Source organism: Megascapheus bottae, chromosome 6, assembly GCF_031878675.1.
Source record: "Megascapheus bottae isolate mThoBot1 chromosome 6, mThoBot2.hap1, whole genome shotgun sequence".
Classification (NCBI taxonomy): Eukaryota; Metazoa; Chordata; class Mammalia; order Rodentia; family Geomyidae; genus Megascapheus; species Megascapheus bottae.
In genome coordinates, this window is record NC_143514.1 from 63,685,318 (window position 1) to 63,707,266 (window position 21,949).

General features: G+C 48.2%; 1 protein-coding gene across 3 annotated transcripts in view; it reads right to left on the reverse strand.

The window, feature by feature from the left end:
• The window catches only part of C6H1orf94 (chromosome 6 C1orf94 homolog), a 36,417-nt gene that overhangs the window by 4,310 nt on the left and 10,158 nt on the right, over positions 1 to 21,949 (reverse strand). The window contains exons 2-6 of one of the 3 annotated variants that reach the window (XM_090335278.1): positions 16,473 to 16,538; positions 11,407 to 12,125; positions 8,233 to 8,472; positions 6,518 to 6,693; positions 1,643 to 1,720 (exon numbers count right to left, since the gene is read on the reverse strand). In XM_090335278.1, the coding sequence (XP_090191404.1) occupies positions 1,643 to 1,720; positions 6,518 to 6,693; positions 8,233 to 8,472; positions 11,407 to 12,125; positions 16,473 to 16,538 (1,279 nt within the window). The remainder of the gene's footprint in view (positions 1 to 1,642; positions 1,721 to 6,517; positions 6,694 to 8,232; positions 8,473 to 11,406; positions 12,126 to 16,472; positions 16,539 to 21,949) is intronic. The other 2 variants (XM_090335280.1, XM_090335279.1) reach the window with 2 other exon arrangements.

The following is a 21,949-nucleotide window of genomic DNA, read 5'->3' on the forward strand; positions in this document are numbered from 1 at the left end:
ATCTTTTAGTCAATAACTATCCTCAAAACCTCTTGATCTTTTTTAAGGCTTTTATTATTTTATTATCTTCCCTCCCCTCCCCAAAAGTGTTGCTGCAGTTTGATCTCAGGATCTTAACAGAGTCTAAGTCCAAGACAGCTCTGCCCAGTGGGAATTCCTGCAATAGCAGAAGTGCTCTGTATCTGAGCTACTTCATACAGCGTACATGACTATTGGACACTTGAAATCTGCGTGGATGAGCTACTGAATTATAAATTTTACTTTATCGTAATTTATTTAAATAGGCATATGAGGCTAGTGGCTAGAATACTGGACAATAGAGGAGAAAGACAGGGTTGAGTGGGGTTTCTGAAACCACCTGGAGCCAACTCATACTGAAAATTATTCCAGCCAGTGCTCTCTCTGGAACCTAGGCTCTCTCAAGGTGCTTGCTTTTATCTACACAGAAAGGCCATACAGGATATAGGCACCAAAAGTCCCAGAGGATGGGCCTGCCTGGAGGCCATGGAAGGGACATGAGTGGGTGGACACCTGTCAAGACAGACTCTGTATGGCAAACAATATCCCTGGTCTCACTAGGCAGAGTGGCTCATGCCTGTAAACCTAACTATGCAGGAGGCTGAGATTTGAGGATCAAGGTTCAAAACCAGCCTATTCAGGAAAGTCTCTGAGAATCTTATCTCCGCAAAACACACACAAAAAAGCCAGAAGTGGATCTGTGACTCAAGTGGTAGAGCACGAGCCTTGAGCAAAAAAGGTTAGCGACAGTGCCCAGGCCCATAGTTCAAGTTCCAGGACCAGCACACACACACACACACACACACACACACACACACACACACACACACACACAGTACTAATACCACCCGTAGTCTCTTTGGTGGGAGGAAATGTCTAGCTAGCTGAACCTGGATCAGAAGAAACCAGTCTTAGAGCTCATTCAAGCTGTGTTAGAAATGTTGCCATGACTCCATGGAGATGATAAAAAGCCCTCAAACAGAGCTTTGTCAACTGTTCTCCAGATCAAGCTCTCCTTTCATTAAGCAGCACAACACTGTGCTTATCTGAGTTGACATAGATAGGTTTACACAAATAGACACCACTAGAAGGATATATAAAAACCAGCAACAGTAATGGCCTCTAAGTTATTTTTTATTGCTAAGTTCTTATATGACTTCTCAACTATGCACACATTTACCTGCACATGTTGCATGCATGAGCACACACACACACACACACACACACACACACACACACACACACACACCCCTGCATAATTTCCGAAAGCTTCTGCATCTTCAGCCCGGGCCCAAAGGGAGGCACACAAGGAATAGACCTGAACCCATCTCTGCCTACCCATGAGCCATGGACCAGACTAAAGCTCTGTCACTCAAAGTCCCTTCAATATTGAGGCTCCTTGTTGCCACAGGAAACCTTAACTTGTCTGTGAACCTCCTGACTTCAAGCAATTTGATCTGAGTCTCAGTTTCCTCATCTATGACCCACTTCATAGCTGCAGATAGACGGGTCAGAAAGTACAGTCGATAACCAGAGGCCCGGGGACAAAGGGGCAGACAACCTTCTGACCCAAAGGTCTACGTAGAAGTGGGACAGAGGAAGGGTAGATGTGTCACCTACTCACCTGTCTGGAATAGCACCCCAGCTGGGGATGCATGGCTTGCTGGTAAGGCAACCTCGCCGGCAGCTGTGGGTACAGGCCCTGAGGAGGAAGGGAGAGAGGCTCGGCACTACAGAGACAGGGCTCCCATCAGACAGCCGCTGCAGGGCAAGCTCAGCCTCTGGATCTGCACATGGGCTTTGAGTCTATTGCATGCCCTGGATGGCTGGCTGGAGAGATGCATTGCCTGAGGCCAGCGGGGTTGGGTGGCTCAACTCAGCCCACATGAAGAGCTCTTCAGCAACCTTCTTGATATTTAGGGGAAACTTTTAGAGCTTATCTCAGGGATAACCAGATCTACCCCTTATTGACTACTGTGCAAGCCTTTGGCAAATCATGTTGCCTCTCTGAGCCTCCTTTTCCTCTTCTACCAAAGTGCGCGTGTGTTTGGGCCTGGACAGTTTGCAGAGCCTGCCATATTTTCTCTGTTGCTGTCTACACATCTTTTCTAAATGACTTTTTCTGGTTGCCTCCCAGCTAGTGTGTGTGCTTTATGCCATGTCTGAATGCATGCACACATGTGCTGGCATGTGTGTGTGTGTGTGTGTGTGTACAGATGTGCAACTGTGCTCCCATGTGTGTTTACCCAGGTCTCTGCTGCTGTGCTGCAATGAGGAGAAGTGAGTGGATGCATCTGAAGAGCTGGGAATGGCATAGCACACAGTAAGGGCTCTGTAAATGTTACATCTGTCCATCACCATCTCCCACTGCCCCCTCCCTTCAAAAGGCTCTCTGGCATCTCTGGTCAAAGCAGAATGGAAATTTTATTCCTAACTCTGTCTCTGGGGGGAGGAGGAGCCTTGAGTTCATACACAGACATAGATACACACACAGTGGAACTGCCACAGTTGAGTAGGCTAGCCCAGAACCAAACAAGCCTCAGGTTACATATCCACCTCCCAATCTAGGGTCCCACAGGTGAGGCTTGAGCTCTGAAGGCTCTCGTAACCCAGGACCTCTTCCTAGAGCATCTATACCTCAGGGGCTGCTTCCATGAAGGGTCCAGTGTCAAGGCCCGGAGGGTTGACACCATGCTCTTAATGACTATCTCAACTGTATGTATGTGTGGGGGGGAACCTCATGAAAGATTCAGATCCCCAACCCACTCCCACCTTTCCCAGTGTCTCCTTTCCACATCTCCAAGAGAGTACATCCTTCAGAGCCATTCCTACTTTCTGCCCCTCTCCCCCTCCTCCACTAACCCTTGTCTGAAACCAGCCTCCTGCCCCTGTTATCCCACCTGGCCCTGAACTTGGGCAGGGATGTCCTGCAGAAAGGGGTAATTTTGCTTTTTACCAGCCCTCAGGGAGCTCCAAGGCTATCGGGCAGGTTGCCAAAGGCCACTCCCTTGGGTGGCCCCTTTGGGCCCCATTAGCATTCAGTCTTTCCCTTTCTCCAGGCCAAGGAAGGGCAAGCAGACTTCTGCCCTTTCTGGAGTCAGTGGAGAAGCAGCTGGTCTACCTGCTCTAGGTTCAGAGGTACGAGCAGCCCTGGCCCACTAAAGAGGTGTTTGAACTTCATTGTGGAAAATCATGAGCATGGATAAATAAAACACCAGCAATGCTTTGCTGAAGGCCACAGCCTTTTCCTACAAGCCTCCCTACTTAATCGGGAGCTGTCTTTATGTCAGTGTATGGGAATTAGGCCTTCTTCTCTGAGACCCTCCAGTGTCTCCAGAGTTCTGAGAAAATTAAACTGGGGACCTCATCTTTATACCTGTAGCCAAGTAGAGAAGATACTAGCATAGACAAATCCCTGCTTCTCCTTTTTGTCCCCCTACCAACCCACAAGGTCTTCAGAGCTCCCCAGTCTTGTTTTCTTTAGAAGACTAGGACTGCATTATTAAATTTAAAAAATCTGTGTCACATTTTAAAGTTTAGAGCAACCTTTCCCCAGCAAAAGCTCAGTTAATCCCTACAACAAATCAATCTATGCCGCTATTGCTGCTGCTGCTGCTGCTGCAGTTATGACCCATCTTACAAACAGAGCAGTTAATGCGCTTGCCCAAGGACACCCAGCTTGGAGGCAGCAGAGACCCATTGTATTGATCCCCAATACATTGGGGATCACACATTATCTCAGGACCCTTGTTGAGCTCCCATGAAGCCAGGGAACACACGATGAAGAATGGGAGACTATGAGAAGGAAAATTATGCTGCCTATCTTATTGCCTAGAAGAGTTAACATTTTTCCGTTGACTTCATCTGAGTCCATTCAGTGCCTACCCTCCCTAGCAGAAAAACAGCGAGGACTCCCAGCCGGGGCCCTTTTGCCAGTTCTGCTAGTGAAACTGGGGCCCGGTGCCATAGCCAGCCCCATGGAGCAAACACCACCAGCCCCGAGGGCAGGGGACCGAAACTGTGGTAGGTTTAGGGCTGAGATTGTTAAACTACTTACATGAAGGAGTAGCAAGAAACGACTGAGCTAGTGAGGAAGTGAATAAATGGAGGGTATGCAAGTACAAAATTGCCAGGTTAGCTGAAAATCCACAGTCCATGAATCTCAAGTACCATTACTAATAGGAAACTTTTCCATTTCACTTTCACCTTAGGTCACCTTTTATAACAGCCTCTCACCTAGGATATGGAGTGTAAGGATTTTTTTTTTAATAACTTGGAGAGTAGGTACCTGTTTTCTTTAGCAAATAAGCTCCAGAGCTATTTCTAAACTTCTACAAAATTCAATAGCAAAGCCTGACGTTCAAGCTTATTTGCGTGCTTGTTTATGCCAGTGGTGGAGCTTGAACTCAGGGCCTGTGTGCTATCTCTGAGCTCTTTTGCTCAAGGCTAGCAACTCTACCAACTTTGAGCCACAGCTCCACTTTTGGTTTTTGAGTGGTTAACTGAAGATTAGAGTCTTACAGGGACTTTTCTTCCCAGGCTGGCTTCATACCACAATCCTCAGATCTTAGCCTACTTAGTAGTTAGGATTATAGGCCTAAGTCACTGGTGCTCATGGCTTTATTATCATTATTATCATTATTATTATTATTATTACTATTATTGTTATTCTAGGGTTTGAACTCCAGGCCTCATGTTTACTAGACAGGTGCCATACTGCTGAGCTATGCCTCCAACCACTGGGCTTCTTTTTCTCAAGGCTGTCTTACTATTTGGACCACAGTGCCACTTCTGGATAGGTTATTGGAAATAAAAGCCTCATGGATTACTGCCCAGGTTGGCTTCAAACTACTATCCTCAAATCTCAGCTTCCTGTGTAGCTAGGATTACAGATGTGAGCCACTAGCACCCACCTTTATTTTAGGCTTTTGTTGTAGCTAGTTACAAGTTGATCAGGGATGTCTTTCAAACTTTTCTACCCTGGTTGGCCTTAACAGTTTCCACATAGCTGGGATTATAGGCATGAGCAGTCAGTGCCTAGTTCAGAGTCTTTATACAAAGTTCACAGGATCCCCTTCTATGTACCATATCTAAGCCATAAAATTGTTGCTCTGTTGTAATGAAATGGATGACACAGAGGGGGGAATGAAAAGGAAAGAGACAAGAAGGAAGACAAATGGAGTATTGACTATGTTTCTTTCTGTTTTCCCTTTCCCAGATTTGCGGGGCCAGGCTGGACCAACAGAGGGCCAAAGCCGTGGATGCATAGAATTCCTACGCTTTCTCAAGCACCATCCTGATCTTCAGGAGAGGAGCAGGGAAGGGAGCCGAGCACTGAGAAATCTTAGAACGCTGAGCTCTACCCTAAAGGGACCGGTTATCTTATTGGATTGGACAAGGGTTTCAACTAGAGTGGACATTGATTTGATTCTCCCCTCCTACTACTGAGTAGGCCAGAGCTCTTAAGGGATATTAAGTCAAGTGGACAAAATAAAGAAACTACATTTTCCCTGCATAAGTAAGTTCTGTCAGGAAAGTATCAAACCTGGTTACAAGTCCTGTGCCTTCTGTTTATGTCTGACCACTAATTCCCCTTCAGCCAAGAGCTCAAGCCCCAGAGAATGTGAAAAGTCCATTAGCAGATAGATGGTAAGAAAGGCTGGCCTGGCACAGCTGGTTCACACATGCAACCTTAGCTACTCTTCTCAGGAGGCTGAGATGTGAGGTTCATGGCTCAAAGCCAGCCAGAGCAGCAAAGTCTATGGGTCTTTGAATCTCCAATTCACCAGCAAAAAGCCAGAAGTGCAGCTCCAGTGGAAGAGCACTCCCCTGAGCAAAGAAGCCACGCAAGAGCATGGGGCCCTTAGGTCAAGACCCAGTACTGGTACAAAAAAAAAGAAAATAATAATAATAGTTATGATAATAGAAGGCAGGCTCGGTGTAGTTTCAAGGACGAACAAGCTCATCATTTGTCATCCAAACCAAGTTACTAGGGAGTGAAAAAGGGTCCTGTTAATAGGGACAAAAGACCTGGGCTGGAACTGTCCCAACCAGTTTTAAAGGAAATTACAAGAAACCAGTGGGAAGCAAGGACTGGGCCATCTTTCTCATCTGGAAACCTGAAGCCAGAGCACTTGACCAGCTAAGACTCTCAAAAGAGCTGTGGAATCACTTGCTTGGTGTGAACTAGAGTTCGGGCAGCGGAAGAGTAGAACTATGTACGCATGCTTGAGTGTGGATCTACCAAGGGGCTGGTCTGATAGGATCACAATGAAAGCCTAATGGACAGGCTCACAAGTTGATAGTGCCCTACCACCATTTCCCTGATGCCTCTGGACTTAGGGCCAGAGTTCAGTTCAAGCAGAGTCTGAAGGGTCTTTGTGAAAGAGGCGCCACACCTGCCAGCCACACCTCCTCCTCCTCTTCTTCCTCCTCCTCCTCCTTCACCAGAACCCCCAAGATGGCTTCAAGGGAGCCAGAGCCTGCTCAGCTGACTCACCTGGTACTGTGGGAAGGTAGAGTGGTTTGTGAACATCGGTGCAGGTGGGCAATTCAAGTTGAGCCAGAGTGGCTGGTTCAATGTTGTTGAGGTCAAGGCTGTGGCAAAGCGTGGGGTGAACACATTCCCTGTGTACTTAAGGTTGTTCTTATCAGCAACTGGTACAGGTGGGTTCACTGAAAGCCACAGGAGAGGGACAGTGACTCAGTGACAGGGGCAGCAAGAGACCAGGGAGTCAAACTCTCAAAGGGTCAGGTCTTTTAAGCTCCAAGAAGATTTCAAAGTCCAGGTGAACTCAAGTCTGCAGAAATCCATCATTAGTTCACATCTTGACTTTATTTTTATTATTTTTTAACCAGTCCTGGGCTTGAGCTCAGAGTCTGAGCACTCTCCTTGGACTTTCTCAAGGCTAGAGCTCTACCACTTGAGCCTCAGCACCACTTCCGGCTTTTTTCTATGTATGTGGTACCAAGGAATCGAACCCGGGTCTTCGTGCATGCTAGGCAAGCACTTTAACCACTAGGCCAAACTCCCGGCCCCTACATCTTGACTTTATTAATTCACACCTTTCAGAGAGCTGGGAATCCTGGCCTGCTCTGCTCAGAGACTCTCTTGCAGTCATTCACTAGTGAATGAGGTTGTTCTGCCAAGGATACAATAAACTCAATGCCAGGGATACACTGTCTTTATGCCACTGGAGTTCATTCTTATCCAATGTGCCCACAAGTGCACTTTACAAAATTGGGGACTTGGACCATATTCTTTCTGAATGGGAATCATTTTCTTTTCTATTTTTGAAACAAGGTCTTGCTCTGTAACATAGCTGACCTCTGCAATGACTGACCTCAAACTCGTGACCCTCTGGTCTCTGCCCTCTGAGTGCTGGCATGATAGGTGTGGACTATACCATGCTCAGTGCAATCATTTTCTTTTGTTGCTGTTGGGTTTTTAAGTATTTTTATTACCTGTAAGTAGTTGCACAAAGGAGTTATGAATACAATGTGTTCTTGATCGATATCACCCTTTTCCAACATATATTATATGTATTGATTTTTGGGGGGCCACTTAACAAAGTAGTTTACGAACACGACACATCTTGATCTTGAATGAGGGGTAAAAATGTTGAAGGAGATGATCCAGAGCAAGAGACAATCTTAAATCTTTTAAAACATGAAATCATGTGGTGTGGAGTGAGTAAAGGAATAACAGTAGGTCAAGTTGTGGAAGTGAATCTTGAGTTCACTTCCTTCACAAGACGTCGTGTAGGTTTACGGAATCACAGATGGGTCCTCAGTTTTCCCCCTTACTTGTATATCTCATCTTCTTTGTGGGGGGATTGTTTATAGAAATGAGTTTTGACAGTTGCACAAGTGTCAGAAAGAGAAAACAGGGACATGAATAACGCCAGTGTAAAACCATTCTAAAGCATGGGTTTTTCTTTGGTTTGTCTGGACAACCTGAGAAATGATAATATATTCGGAGTCAGCGTGTATTCCGTATAGACCACTGGTAACAAATGGCTCTGGAGCATCAGTTCCCTTCCCAATAGAAGACACAGAGAGAAAATCATTGTCCCCTATTCTAGGGATTTAAAACTCCTGACAACCAAGGGAAGGCAGTGGCTTCCCCGTGAAGAAGACAGCGCCGCCTCTGGGTCAGCAAGGAACTTGGGGATCCCTTCCCCTGTAGCCCCTTCCTGGGTACAGTCCACTTACATTTCAGCTCCAGTCCATCCACCTCTACTTTGCTTGAGTTCTTAGTGGCCCCAAAGAACTCATAGAGCAGGTTCTTCTCAGCTGGCCATGCAGGTTTCTTGGTGGGCAGGACCATGGGTGCAGTACCCACTGGGTCACTGCGACTTTCCTCACTGCCAGTGTCCTTCCGGCTGTGAGGCCACTGGCTGAGAAAGAGGCTCTCTTGACCCTTGGTTGGCTCCTTGGTGCCAGGGTTCCATTCTATAGCAGGAGAGAAACGGAGTCAGTGTCTCTGGAAGCCCACGTGCTGGAATGCAGGGAGCACTTTCTTTGAGTGGTCCATGGATGGTGATGGATCCTCCCTATCAGCTGGCTGAGGCTCAGGCTAGCCCAGGAAAAACTCAAGCTCAGCTAGATGCAGCACCTTTCTCCAAGGCCATTCCTCATCACTGGCCATTCCTAGCCTTTCTGTCTCATCCATCCATACGTCCAGCTTTATCTTCTTTTCTCCTTCCACCCATCCACAGTCCCGGTTGGGTACATCAAGGTAACTTGAACCCAGTTTTTGGCATCACAGACTACATGGCTTAATGGAGAGACACGCAGCCCTACACAACACACCATTTGGTCCTTCCTCATAGATTCTACCTCTGTTGTGTTGTTCACAGGCAATTCAACTCTCTCATCAGTGCCAGGCCATGCCCTGAATGCTGTAGACACAGGATGAGTCAGAGCCAGACACTGCCCTGCAGGGACTCACAAGAAAGAAGAGAGAGACATGCCCAGAAATAGCTCCAGGATAAGGCAGATGGGCACCGGGAGGTGACAGAAGGGATAAAATGGGAGAAGAAACTGGCTGAGATCACATCTTGTGTCACCACTGAACCCTGTCACCAAGGGCCCTTTCTCCCCTGGAGGAAGTAGGGCTCTGGCAAGGCCTCACACACAGGGGTGTTGGGGAGGAAGACGCTACAAGCCTGGGCAACTACAGACAAAAACTAGGAAGCATCAAAGAGATAAATCGTGTCCCTAAAAATGACTGTACCCAAGGGACACAGTGGTGCCAGACTCAGACCTCACTCCAAATAGACTTGAGTGTTCAGCCTTCCTGTGCAAGGCCATTGCACTGCCGTGGGCCCCCTTACCAGAACTTCCACCACAGAAGCACTTACCGTGGGATCTCTTTCTTAAAGCTCTACATACATGTGTCACAGAAAGGCATAATGCCTATGTGTATCTGATCATATGAAAGGGTATTTATCCATATGAACGCCAGAAAAGGAAATCAAGGTTTTCTTTACATTATGTTGAAAATGAACTATAAAACTTGTGAATAGGATGGGAGGGAAAAACTGGGAGAGAGCAAAGGAAGGGTGGCATTGTCCAAATGGAAATGCACTCTTTATCTGCCATATAACTGTAACCCCTCCCTATATCACCTTTATAACAATAAAAAACTAAAAACTCTACCTATCTATGTGCACCTGCATACTGCATGCACATATGTGTGTGTGCATCTGTGTGATGGAAAACAGTCTAATAATTACACTTGTACTAGTAGACTCTTGTCATTTTTCTCTATGCAATACTGAATAACAACTATTTACATTGCATTTACATTACATTAGGAATCATAAATAATTTGGAGTTGGGGGAGTTATATGCTATGTTTTAAATAAAAGATTTGAGCTTCTGTGGGTTTGAGTGTCAAGGAGAAGTGATTCCGAAACTAAAATATGAAGAGACAACTATATATGGACATGTGAACGTGTGGGCGTGTGTGTGTGTGTGTGTGTGTGTGTGTGTGTGCGTGCGCGCATGTGCGCGCACGTAAGCCAAGGAAGGGGTTGTTGCCCTCCCACCCTTCTTCATTCCTTCCCCAGCCTGCGGTCTCTGAAGGTTTCCACAGAGCTTCACTGGGAAGGTGGAAACCCACCTTCTGCCTAGACTAATTGCAAGTGTGTAGCTGATGGCTGCATGGTGAGGCTGGGTCAGGGGACCCATGAGTCAGTGACACCATGGGGAGTGGACATGATCACGATAGCTCTTGGATTCCCAACCCAGTAATCTTGGGGTTTTTCTGTACCAGACTGGACCTGTCCTCCTAGTGCCAGCCCAACAAAGGGAAGAGCTGCTCCAGCCTGCGCCAATTTAGACCACAATGACATTTTTAGCAAAACCTGTCCCTGGAGTCTCTTCCAAGAGTTTCTCTAGTTGCTGAGCTTAGTCCCCAGCTAGCGTGCTAAAATAACATATCCACTAATAATAGGCCTTTCCCCAGAGACCAACACACATGCAGACACACACACACACACACACACACACACACACACACACACACCTACAGCCCTTTAAACATCTACAAAGCTCCACTTCTACCCCCCCACACACACACAAGCACACTCTTCCCATTATTCCCTATGCCTCATGGCTTCACAACCATACACATGACAGACACACACACCAACATACACAGACACCTCAGATGCACCAAAGCTCCCCTTGGCACACCTCTGCTTGTACATCTGTGCACAAAGGCTCTCAAAAAAAGGACAGGTGATGTGAGTGGGCAGGATACGTCCAATCACCATGAACTACCAGTTCTCCAGGAGGAGGAAGGGCTCCTCCTAGGGGAGGGGCTCAGCCCTCTCCTAGCTCCAGTCCCATCATCCCAAGGCCCTCTGGACCTCTCCAGGAATGCCCAGCACTGGGTCCAGCCTGCTGACTAGCTGCCATTCCCTGGGCTTCCTCCAATGTTCCAGAGTTCAGAATGGTCTCACGGGTGACCTGCTCTTGTTTCCTCCAGGTACTCATGATGCCTACAGCCCTGGAGTGATGCGACTTTTGAGGGTGATCTGCTCTAGTGAGTGCAGGGAAGGCATTACTGCCATCAGCCTGCCTTCTTGGCGGCCACCTGGACTGGCTAGATCAGAGCATTCCAGGCTGGGAGGGACAAAGCTGAAGGAGAAGCCTGGATTTCAGGGAAGGAGGTTGTGCCACTCCCAGAGAACAAGTACTGAACTGCACCTGGGTAACAACTTCCACATGCACATCTTGCCTCCAGGGAGAAAAAAGACCTCGTGGCTAGAGCAGGCCCTCCAACAGAAGCCAAACGACCCCAGCTGACAACCTAATTCCTCTTGTAGACATCCTAAAAGCCCATCCCCTCTCCTGATTGTTCCCAGCCCCACTCACCCATCAAATGGTGGCCCTCCCCGGCAGGGTCGGTCTTGGAGCAGATCTTGGCAAACACAGGAAGCTGCCTCTTCTGAGCAGGAAGCTCAGCGAGCTTGTCAGGGGATGCTGGAGGAGGTGGGGGTGGCAGCAGCAGAAATGGGCCCAGTCCCGCAGACTCCCGGGGCCCTGTGCTACTGAACATATTGTTCTTTAGGAAGTCCTTGATGACCTTTGTCTCCTCCAGTACCATCTTGTTGTCTGGGGTTTTGGACATGGCGGTGGACTTCAGTGGGAACTGGGCCAGGAGTTTACTGATCTCTGTGTTGGTGGCACTCAGGCTGTGGCTCTGGTCTTTGTTCCCCTTGGTACTACTCTTGACCTTGGTGGCACGCAAGATGCCAGTGACGGTGGACATAGCAGAATCCTGCCGGCTGCCAATGACAGCCACGGCCACCTTCTGTTCCTGATGCTTGTCACCTCCTGTGGTCACAGAGGCTGCTGGACGCTCGCTACTGCCGCCACTGCTGCTGCTGCTGCTGTTACTGCTACTGCTGGCCACTAGAGGAGGAGGGAAAAGGCAGGGGGCTGGCTCTCTGGTCCCCTGGGGGACGCCACTGCCTGCTTCTCGCTCCCTGGAGCTCTCCTGGAGCAGGATGAGGTGTTCTTTGGTGAGACTCAAGAACTCCTGTTCCACCAGCAGGGAGATTTCATCCTTGCCACTGCCCAGCTCCAGCGCTCTGCAAACAGGTCAAAGACAAGGCAGTCTAAGTACCAGGCAACTCACCAAGTCTGGGAGGGGTGAGGGGAGGAGGTCGGCCTTGGCTGTGGGACATGGGACCCCTGGAAGAAGGTGTGGATTTGCACCACTTGATGAAAATACATTTCCTGGTGTGGGAGGGAAAAAGGAAACAGACACCAAGTGTCCCCAAAGGGCGCAATGCCACCTGACCAGGGCACAGAAAATGTTCATCCCTTCCTGGTACTCAGGCTTGGGATCTGAAGCAGGCAAAGACCACAGAGGTGGCTCATTGGGGAAGTATGTCCAGCAACCAAGGGATCAGAATTGAGCCAACAGCTCCAAGTGTAGGATCCAGAGTACATGCCTGGGGCTGGGGGAGCCCTGGGAGCCGTGGCAGCACAGAACTCTCTTGCAGAATGAAGGAGAGGACAGCCAAGTTCTCATGTTGGCTCTGTCTCTTACTTTCTCTAGCACTGTGACCTTGGGATGAGTTGTCCAATATCTCAGCTCCCTATGTGTCCTGGTTTAATAGAAATATCCTGGAGGCACAAAGTCCTTCAGATGGTGTGTGCCAAAGAGCTAGGGTGACATAAGGTGTTGACTATTACAGCCTGGCTTGATCCCTGGACCCTGGATTGCACAGGGGGGCCCCAGCGGATCCTGGTTCAGCCTGTGCCCAGATCATAGCTTCTGGATTAGTGTCACGTTGGCACAGGTGGCAGCAGTAGTTGAGTGGTCCTTGCACCAGTTCCTAAGGCTCTCTCTTGACCTAACCACTAGCCTGTACTGCACGTCAAACCCTGGACGCCCAGCGGGATCTTGCTGGCCAGTGGCAGATGCAACACCTGCAGTTCTACCTACAACATTTGTGCAAGGGCTGCCTTCCTCCTTGGCATTGCCAGGGAACTGGGGCTAGCCCTCCTCAGTTGCTCCTGGAAGTAAGGTATAGGTGGTCTCCCCCTGCAGTGTTCAGAAAACTTGCTGGCCTGCTCCACTGAACATTCTGGGAAGTGAAGCAGTGAAGAAGAATTCAGGGGCGGAGCTGGAGGGAGGAGGTGGAATCGGGGTGGGGGGGAGGGTGTGAATAGAGCTTGGCTACACCAGAGTAGGCTCTGCAATGGGGAAAACCAGGCCAGGACCAACCTCTCAGGGGGCCCAATGGGGCCCCAAAACAATGCCCATGGAATGCCTCCACAGGACCTATGCCATCACACACAGAACTGGGCCCAGGCTCTTAGGATCTTCCTATTGTTCCCTGCATGAATCCTTTAGTTTCTGGGTCCTGCTGAGATTCGGAGGCCCTGGGGCAGGAACTAGGGGAAGAGCTATGCACCCAAAGACATATGGGGTGCGTGACCCCCTGTAACCCTTGAACTTCAGCCTTGCTAATGCCCTTCCAAGACTGAAACACAGAGTGAAGATAGAGGCAATGCAGACTTTAGTCACACAGACCTGGCTTCCAACCCAGGTTCTTCAGAGTCCTCTGCTGTAAAATGAATATGACACCCAACAGCGTCTGCCTCATGGAAGGGCCAGGAGAATGCAGTGAGCGGCCTGGTAGATACCAGTGGGCTGAGCCTGCCAAGCTCCTGTGAGTCTGTTCTCTCCTTCTCTCCTGCCTGCCCCTCTTACCTTTCCCTTACCCCTGCTCTTTCCTCTCCTCTGCCTCTTCTCTCTCACTTATTCCCTTCCTTTTGCCTGCTTTCCATGTCTAGACTTAAGGCTATAAATTGGCCCACTCTCATGGTTGTGCCCTTGGGAACAATCAGAATAAAGAGGTTGTCAATCCATGGCCCCAAGTTTCTGATCTTCTTCCTCCTCCTCTTGCCCAAAGGGAACAGGTGAGCCTCAAGTCTCAGGCTTCGGACATTTAAAGGACTTGTTTTCCGCCTTCCCTCCCTACCCTAGTGTGTTACAAAGCAAACTGTTACGTTAGGAGCTTTTCTGAATCCTAAAGACGCACTACAATGATGTTAATTTTCAAAATCTTGATGATATTGTGATTCCATTTAAACAGCAACAGCAACAAAGAAAAAGGGAGTCCTTATCTCTCAGAGCCTCATGCTGGAGTATTTACAGATCAAATTATATCTGGAGTTTCCTTTTAAATTAATCCAGCAGGAGGAGGAACAAGAGGGGCCTAGCAGAAAGAATAAAGGTGGGGGCTACATATGATCCCTTTTATTTGTGTCTGCTTGGTTTCTGTCAATGCTGTGTGTGTGTGTTTAAATAAAACTGTTACACACACACACTTACAAAAGCTCATCATGGAACCATTTAAAGTAGTGCAAGCCTGGCATGCAGCGAACCAGCAAACATTTATGGGGTAGCCCCTTCCCAGCATGCTATTATCAGAGGTTAGATCTGTAACACTGTGCTGTACCCCTAGGGGCCTTTTGCATGAGTCCCTCCCCCTTTGCTATTGGCACGTGGGGCAACGCAGAAGGCACCTTTTCGTTTCTTTTTTTCATATATTTTTTATTGTAATTAATAGAAGGGTTACATGATATTTGCCAGATAGATGGAGAAGGCATCTTTTCTGCAGCCCTGTGGCATTGGAGTCAACGCCCACATTACACCCACATTCCTCCAAGCTGCTATCTTCCAAATTCACAAGCCAATCATGGGGGAACCACTTCTAGACAGACCTAGAATCCTCCTGATCATTATCTTCTGCTTGTGCCACAGAGGCTCATGTGGCACTTAGGAAGCTGGCATTTCTAGACAGGTCAGCACCTGTGCCAACAACCGAGCAGCTCTATGGAGAGCTCTGAGCCCTCCACAATCCTTCAGAGCCCATCCTGGACAACCTCTGTGTTGATTCCCCCACCAGGCCAGAGGGTGGAGCCAGGCATCCACACCCCTAACTGATCCTTGCCAACATGGTGACAAGGAAGAGGCTGGTGGGGATGGGGCTGGTCCAGCATCCCTCTCTGGCTCTTCTCACCTTCCCCAGCCCAAGCTACCTCTCTGGAAATTTATCCAATGACATCCCCTGGAGTCTCCACTAGGGTTCGTCCCTCCACCTAAATGCAATCAAGGCTATGTCTGCTCCCATCCTATGCCTCCCGTCCGTAAAGATCATCACAGCGGATCCTGAGCCTGTCATCCATGGCATTAGCTGTCCCTGACAGCTTTGTGTCAGCTGCATGTCTGATGAGCTTGTCTGCTGAGGCTTTTGCCAATTTGCAGATAGAAATGTTGAACAGGAAAGAGTCTGAGGCAGGACCATGGGGACTCTGCTGGAGACTCCTCCCTCCCTCACCAGCCTGATAGTAATCCTGGATCAACACTTGGTGGGGAATAAATCATCCCAGAGCTACGATCTCTTCTCTACTATGTATGTGAGAGCTCCATATCAGGTGCCTTGCTGCAATCAAGATTGGCCACATGGTTTAGACTCTGATCTTATGTCTACCTGCCTCACTCACCCCTCCTTTCACTCCCAAGAAAATCAGACTTGCACATCCTTATTTGTTCTAGAAAACTACGTGCCCACAGAGCTAAGACATGCTCAGAACTCAGATCCTACTTAAAACCCTCTCATAGAATCTCATTACACACGGGATAAAAATCCAAACTCCTGATGATCCCCCAAAGACTACACACAATGGCCCCATCTCCCCCTTCTTCCAGCCACAACCTGTCTTTCATTATCTCCTTGATAAAGCCAAGTTCATTCCAGCTTCAGGGCCTTTGCATTTTTCTATGGAATGTCCCTCCAATCCCCTACTCCCGATTCTTCTTGGACTGTCTCCTTCTCCTTCTGGCAGCTGTTCAGACATCCATTTTCCAGTGCGTTCTTCGCAGCCCACATTTTAAGATACCTCTCCCACACTTACGAGGCACACTCCGCCCCACCAACCTGTTTATTTCCTTCTGAGTGCTTACCACTATTGTACACTTCCCCCGTCCATCTTTATTCCCCACAACATCCACTCCACAAAAGGTAGGCTCTTATCTGGTTCACTCCAGAGGTCTCCAAGCCTAAAGCAGTACTTGGCTCATAACTCCAGCTCAATAAGAACTTGTTGAATAAATGAATGAGCGATCTCATTTGCCCTTGCCTTTGTCCATCTCTCAGAGCTCCTCATTCCCCTTGGAAGAATGACCTAGCTCCTTCCACAGAGGTGGTCATTGTGCCACCTCTGACCTGGCATCCAGATGACCTTAACCATCCTATTTGGTTTGATCCTGTGAACACTCAAGCTCTATGAGGTGGTCCCAGGACAGACTATGCAGAACCCACACTGACTCTGAGTGGTCCTGTGAGATTCACAGGAACATTTTGGATGCCCCAGTTTTACTGAGTTCAAAGTTCTGTCTACATTTTTCTGGAACCCACCTTTTTATTTTTTCCTTAGGGAAGTTTTGCTGGGCCTGACACCTCTCTCGTGCTTTTTGCTTTTTCCTGTGGGTTCATAAAAACAAACAAACAAACAAACAAAAAACAGCCAACAGCAACACATAAAAATCTATCAGAGATTATCAGTGAATCATTCAGTCAGGGCAGCCAAATTCTTGACTCCTCACAAAGGAAGCAAGTCAGAATGCGTGCCCAGGCTCCGTGGCTCCTTTTCCACGATGCCCCCACCCACCCCCCTGTCCCTGCCTACCTCCAAAAATGATAGGTGTCAGATTGTGGCTCTGTATTCAGATACATCGCATTATTTCTGCATTTTTAGTGTACTGAGTTGTGTGAAAATAAAGGCTATTGACTGGCTGGCACCCCTTCCCAGAATAATGACTAAGCAAGCATGTTGTTAGTTCCCCCAGCAGCAGTTCTGTGTACATGATAACACAGAGAAGAGATGAAAACTGCTATTCATCTGAGCCAAACAACAGAAAAAAATATAGGCAGAAAATTGTGAGTGCTGGAGGAGAGCACTGACACAAACATTTTCTTCCAGCGATGGCATCTTTACAACTAACCACAAACACAGTATCCAGACAAGGTGCCCAGGCCACCTAGATGATTAAAGAATGAAGCAGGTAGAGAGCACTAGAGTCACGTACAGATTGGGCTCCAATGGTGGCCTGCCTTTCTGCAGAACAATATAGCAGCGCAGTGGAGAGGTCAGTCCCCAGAGGGAGGCAGACTAGATTCAGACCCCTAACGCTTATTGAAGGCCACGCCTTTAGCAAGCAGTCTAAGTCTCAAGTCCCATTTCACACACACACACACACAAAAAAAAACAATAATAAATTAAGCACTTATTGTGGGCTAAGAAGCCAGTCACCATGCTAAGCACTTTTCATAGGAAGCTCTCATTAATCCCCAGTCTTCCCCAATGGGGTCCTGTGATAAACTCCTTAAAGATCCTCCACTTCATCGTGCTTTCCAGTACCTGCACCCTTTCATAGTTGCCTCCATTCTTGGTTCAGCAAGAAGTCAGAGAGTCCCGATGAACTTAGGCATTAGGGCTTAAGCCCTTGTTTCTCTTGGGAACAGGGACCTCTAGGTGAACAGGCCTAACTAGCCAGCTACATGATGACCCACCAGGGAGAGGAATAAGGAACCACAGTTGGCCACAGTTGGCCAAATCTACCAGCTGAAGGCAGACCCAGGAGTAAGAGTACCAGTCCAGTTCAGCCAAGCACAGTCCACACCAGAAGCACGCAGCTGAACCCGGTCTGAATCACTTCACCGGAGGCATGAGGGCGAGGGACTTAGCTGTCATTTTCAGCCACAAAGTTGCATGATGTTTTGTAATGGTCAAATGTTAACTGACACAAATGAAGAGATGATCATCCGAGTGAAGCTACAGCACAGAGAAGTAGGGCGATTTCCCCAGGGCCACAAAATTACAAAGGGACAAAAACAAGTGACGAGATGCTTAAGGATGCTCCTGGTAACTGTACAGCTGTCCTGCCTTGGAAACCAAGTGCAAAACTCTGTGTAGCATGGACTAGGGTCTACTAGGGATGTAGACCCAAATGAGGACAAGAGAGGCCTCCTCGAGGCCTAACACATCATAGTCATTCAGGCAAGTGAAGGAGGATTCTGGACCCAGGGAACAGTTTGGTTGTAAGGGGGTACTATGCTAAACGGAAGTGGAGCAGTACAAGGTGAGCTCAGATAAGAGGCAATGGCAGAATCTTCTAGTCCTTGGAGGTGATGCTAAAGAATTTGGTTCCAAAGGCCTCGTTGGGATTCAAGTTGGGAGGTTATCAAGCTCTGATTTCCAAGCCTGGGGTGGGGGGAATGACAGGAGGTAGTGATTGGGGAGCGGGAGGCAGAGACTCGAGCCCCAGTATTGGTGATGACTCTGCTAGGTGCTGGGGATTACATGCCAGGTGTCTTCCCTAGAACCACTAGACACCAAGAGGCCTTTTGTTCCCAGACAAAGACAGGAAAGCTAGAAGCACTTTTCAAGTTCACGCAGGACGATCAGAACTGGAACAGGATTAGATCCCAGGTCCATGTGGCTCTCAAACCAAAATCAAAGGACAAGCTGAAGACCGACAGAGAGTGAAGGAAGGGCAGACAAGGAGAGTTCCTTTTAGACGAGGCAGAGACTCTAGTGTCCAGCCTGTATCTTCCTCAAGGGAGCTCTACTCTGGCCTCTGGTGGAGGCTGGTATATGATTCTGGGTCTTCTTAGAGGTGGACAGGGTGATGAGAATAGAGGCAGCCTTCCTGCTACTATGTCAAGGCTGCCTTGTGTCTCCTTCTGCCTTCCCTGAGCTCCAGATCCAAGAGTTACAGTTCTTCCCCATACAGTATATCCCCCAGGAAAAATACATACATACACACACCAATACACACAAGCACATGCCAATGTACATGCCATATACAAACACCAATACATGCATCACATATATACATACATACATACATACATACATACATACATACATACATACATACACACATACACACATACACATGCCAATGCATGCACCACATACACAAACCACAAACAAATACACAGCACACACATGCATGCACATGTCAATACCCATACTACATATACACACACTGCATTACACACATCACAAACATGTACATACAAATAGACACCACATACACACATACATACATATACCAAAATATACCACATGCATACACCCACCGCATAAATACACATACCACATACCTTAACTCTATGCCCTCATGCACACATAACACACCATAGCAATCTACATGCATGCCCATGCCAAAGCACATACCAAGAGCCATAGATGCCCATGCACGTATGCAAACTACCATGGCTTTCTTGCTAGAAAAAAAAAAAAGAAAGGAAAGAAAACAGGGAGGGCAAGATGATGCCATCTCTCCCATAGCCTCTGGGCCTGGACTACTTCTCTCAGTCTGGGGGTTCAGAGGTGGGGATGGGGGGAGCGTCAGTTGAGAAAGGGTGTATATTCAGCAATCACCCAAGTAGCCAGTGTCCAAAAGATGTTCAGACTGACCTCTATGGGTGGGGATGTCTCTGGTCAGGGGGAGGGGTGTGGAAAAGCAACAGCCTCCCCCCCCCCCAACACACTTTCCAGGTCTCAGGGAGGATTAAGTAAGAAGATGAATGAAAGCGCTTGGTAAATTGTAAGGTGCCCTATGCAAATGTTAAAGGCTCTTACTAGGAGAGCCTGAGAGCCAGATCTCGCTGCAGGCTTTGGAGTTCTGCTGACCCAGTTCACAGCCCAGAGGAGCCCCTATCAACTAAGGTGTAAAGTCAGGGAAGGTCTGTGAGATCTTGGCCTCTTCCTCTGCTCGGTGAGGATGAAATGATGACACCCTCCCCGGCTCAAAGGAGACAACCCTGCAAAACCTTCAGCTCCCAGAATGCCAGGCCTGTTCATCCCATTTCCCAGCAGAGGCCTTCACACGGAGCACACCCCATTTGTCAAGTGTCTCTGGCATATACTTTGAACTCAGTAAAGGTCACCTGCCCTCCCTCCCTCCCTTCCCCTTTCTTTCTTTCTTCCTTCCTTCCTTCCTTCCTTCCTTCCTTCCTTCCTTCCTTCCTTCCTTCTTTCCTTCCTTCCTTTCTCCTTTCCATGTTTTACTTTACAAACACTTCTTTGGCAAAGCTGGACCTTTATTGTTGCCTTGGAAGCCTAAGGTTCCTCTTCTTTGACCCCCTCTAAAGTAGGAAACTTCTAGCAATGTGCATTAAGAGTGGGTCTGGGTGCAGATCCCCTGGGCCTCCTTGGAGAAAAGGCAGTTCTTGTGTGTAGAATGGGGTGATGGGGACATTGCAAAGAATTCTCCTTCCTCCAGCTGCCTTCCCTCCTCCAGCTCCCAGCTCCTGGGTGTGTACTCAGGAGACACCCTGATACCTGGGGATTTCCCTCCAGCTGCTTTGCAGCAGTCCTCAGCCTGTCAGTCAGGGCCTTAGAAATCAGTCAGCAGCCTTAGAAAGCACATTGGCATGTACAAAGGAGACAGGTTGCCTGTCTCCACAGCATCTCCCTGAGAATCTCCCTCCAGGGAGGGGAGCAGACAGGTGAGGTGGGAAATGGACCAGTTGTGGCCGGGGGGGGGGGGGGGGGGAGGCAGGGAATGAAGGATTCAGTGAGCTGGGGAATGAGACAGGAAATACTAGGGAATAAATACAGCAATAAAGGAGCTTCGGCTGGGAGCTACAGAGTGATTCTTATTGTTCAAATTATCTTTAAAACTTTTCATTTGAATCTGTTTAATAAGGGAAGGCTTACCCTAAGGAAGAGGTATTTTTTTTAATGTGACTTGGGAGCTGAGTTGGAAAGAACGTGGCAACAAAGATATTAAAATGGGGATTAAACCAAACCACTGGTGGCCCATCTCTGCAGGCTTCCACAACCTGCGACACAGCTCCTGAAATGATGAAATTAAATTATAAAGGGGGACACAGGAAGTGGGATGTTAAGCATGATTCATCTTCCTGGCCCATGTCTCTTGATGCTAAGCAGACTATACCTAAAGTCTCCTGGTGACCAGTAGAAATCAGGCCTTGAAGCTCCACAGAGCTCCCAATCTTTCTTTACTTTCTCCCCTCTGAATAACTCTGGGCAAATTGCTGAACCTTTCTGAACCTTACCTTACTATCTACAGAATGGGGGTATTCCTGCACAACTACAACTTTTGCAAAAACAATGAAACAAGGCAGAAAATTGAAATATGGAATGTAGTACACACAAGTTGCTCAAAGAATATGCTAGTTGTAGCCGGGTACAATGGCTCATGTCTGTAATCCTAGTTACTCAGGAGGCTGAGATCTCAGGATTGAGGTTCAAAGCCAGCCCAGGCATGGAAGTCTGTGAGATTCTTCCATTAACCACCAGAAAAAGGGGAAGTGGTGCTATGGTTCAAGTGGCAGAGCTCTAGCCTTGAGCTGAAGAGCTCAGGGACAACGCCCAGGCCCAGAGCTCAAGCCCCATGACTGACCAAGAGAGAGAGAGAGAGACAGAGACAGAGACAGAGAGACAGACAGACAGACAGACAGAGACAGAGAGACAGACAGAGACAGAGAGACAAAGAGGGAGGGGGGAGGAAGAGAGAGAATACTAGTTGCCTTCTACGCAGCCTAAGGTAGAAGGAGACACAAACCCTGCTATATCTTGGTTTATTGATATTCTGCCTCCACATCCCTCACTGCTTTCTCTGATTACTGTGGTCCTTTGTTCCAAGGCACACTATCCTTGGGAGTGGCATTACAATGGCTCATCCACCATTGAATTACACACACACACACACACACACACACACACACACACAGCACAATCATGGAGTCATGGAGTTCTGGGAACTTGTCTGGACATAGGGGAGAGAAAAATGAGTAAGACTGTGCCCTGGCTCTGGGCGCTCATGGTAACATGGACAGGTGTGTTTGGGGAGGGG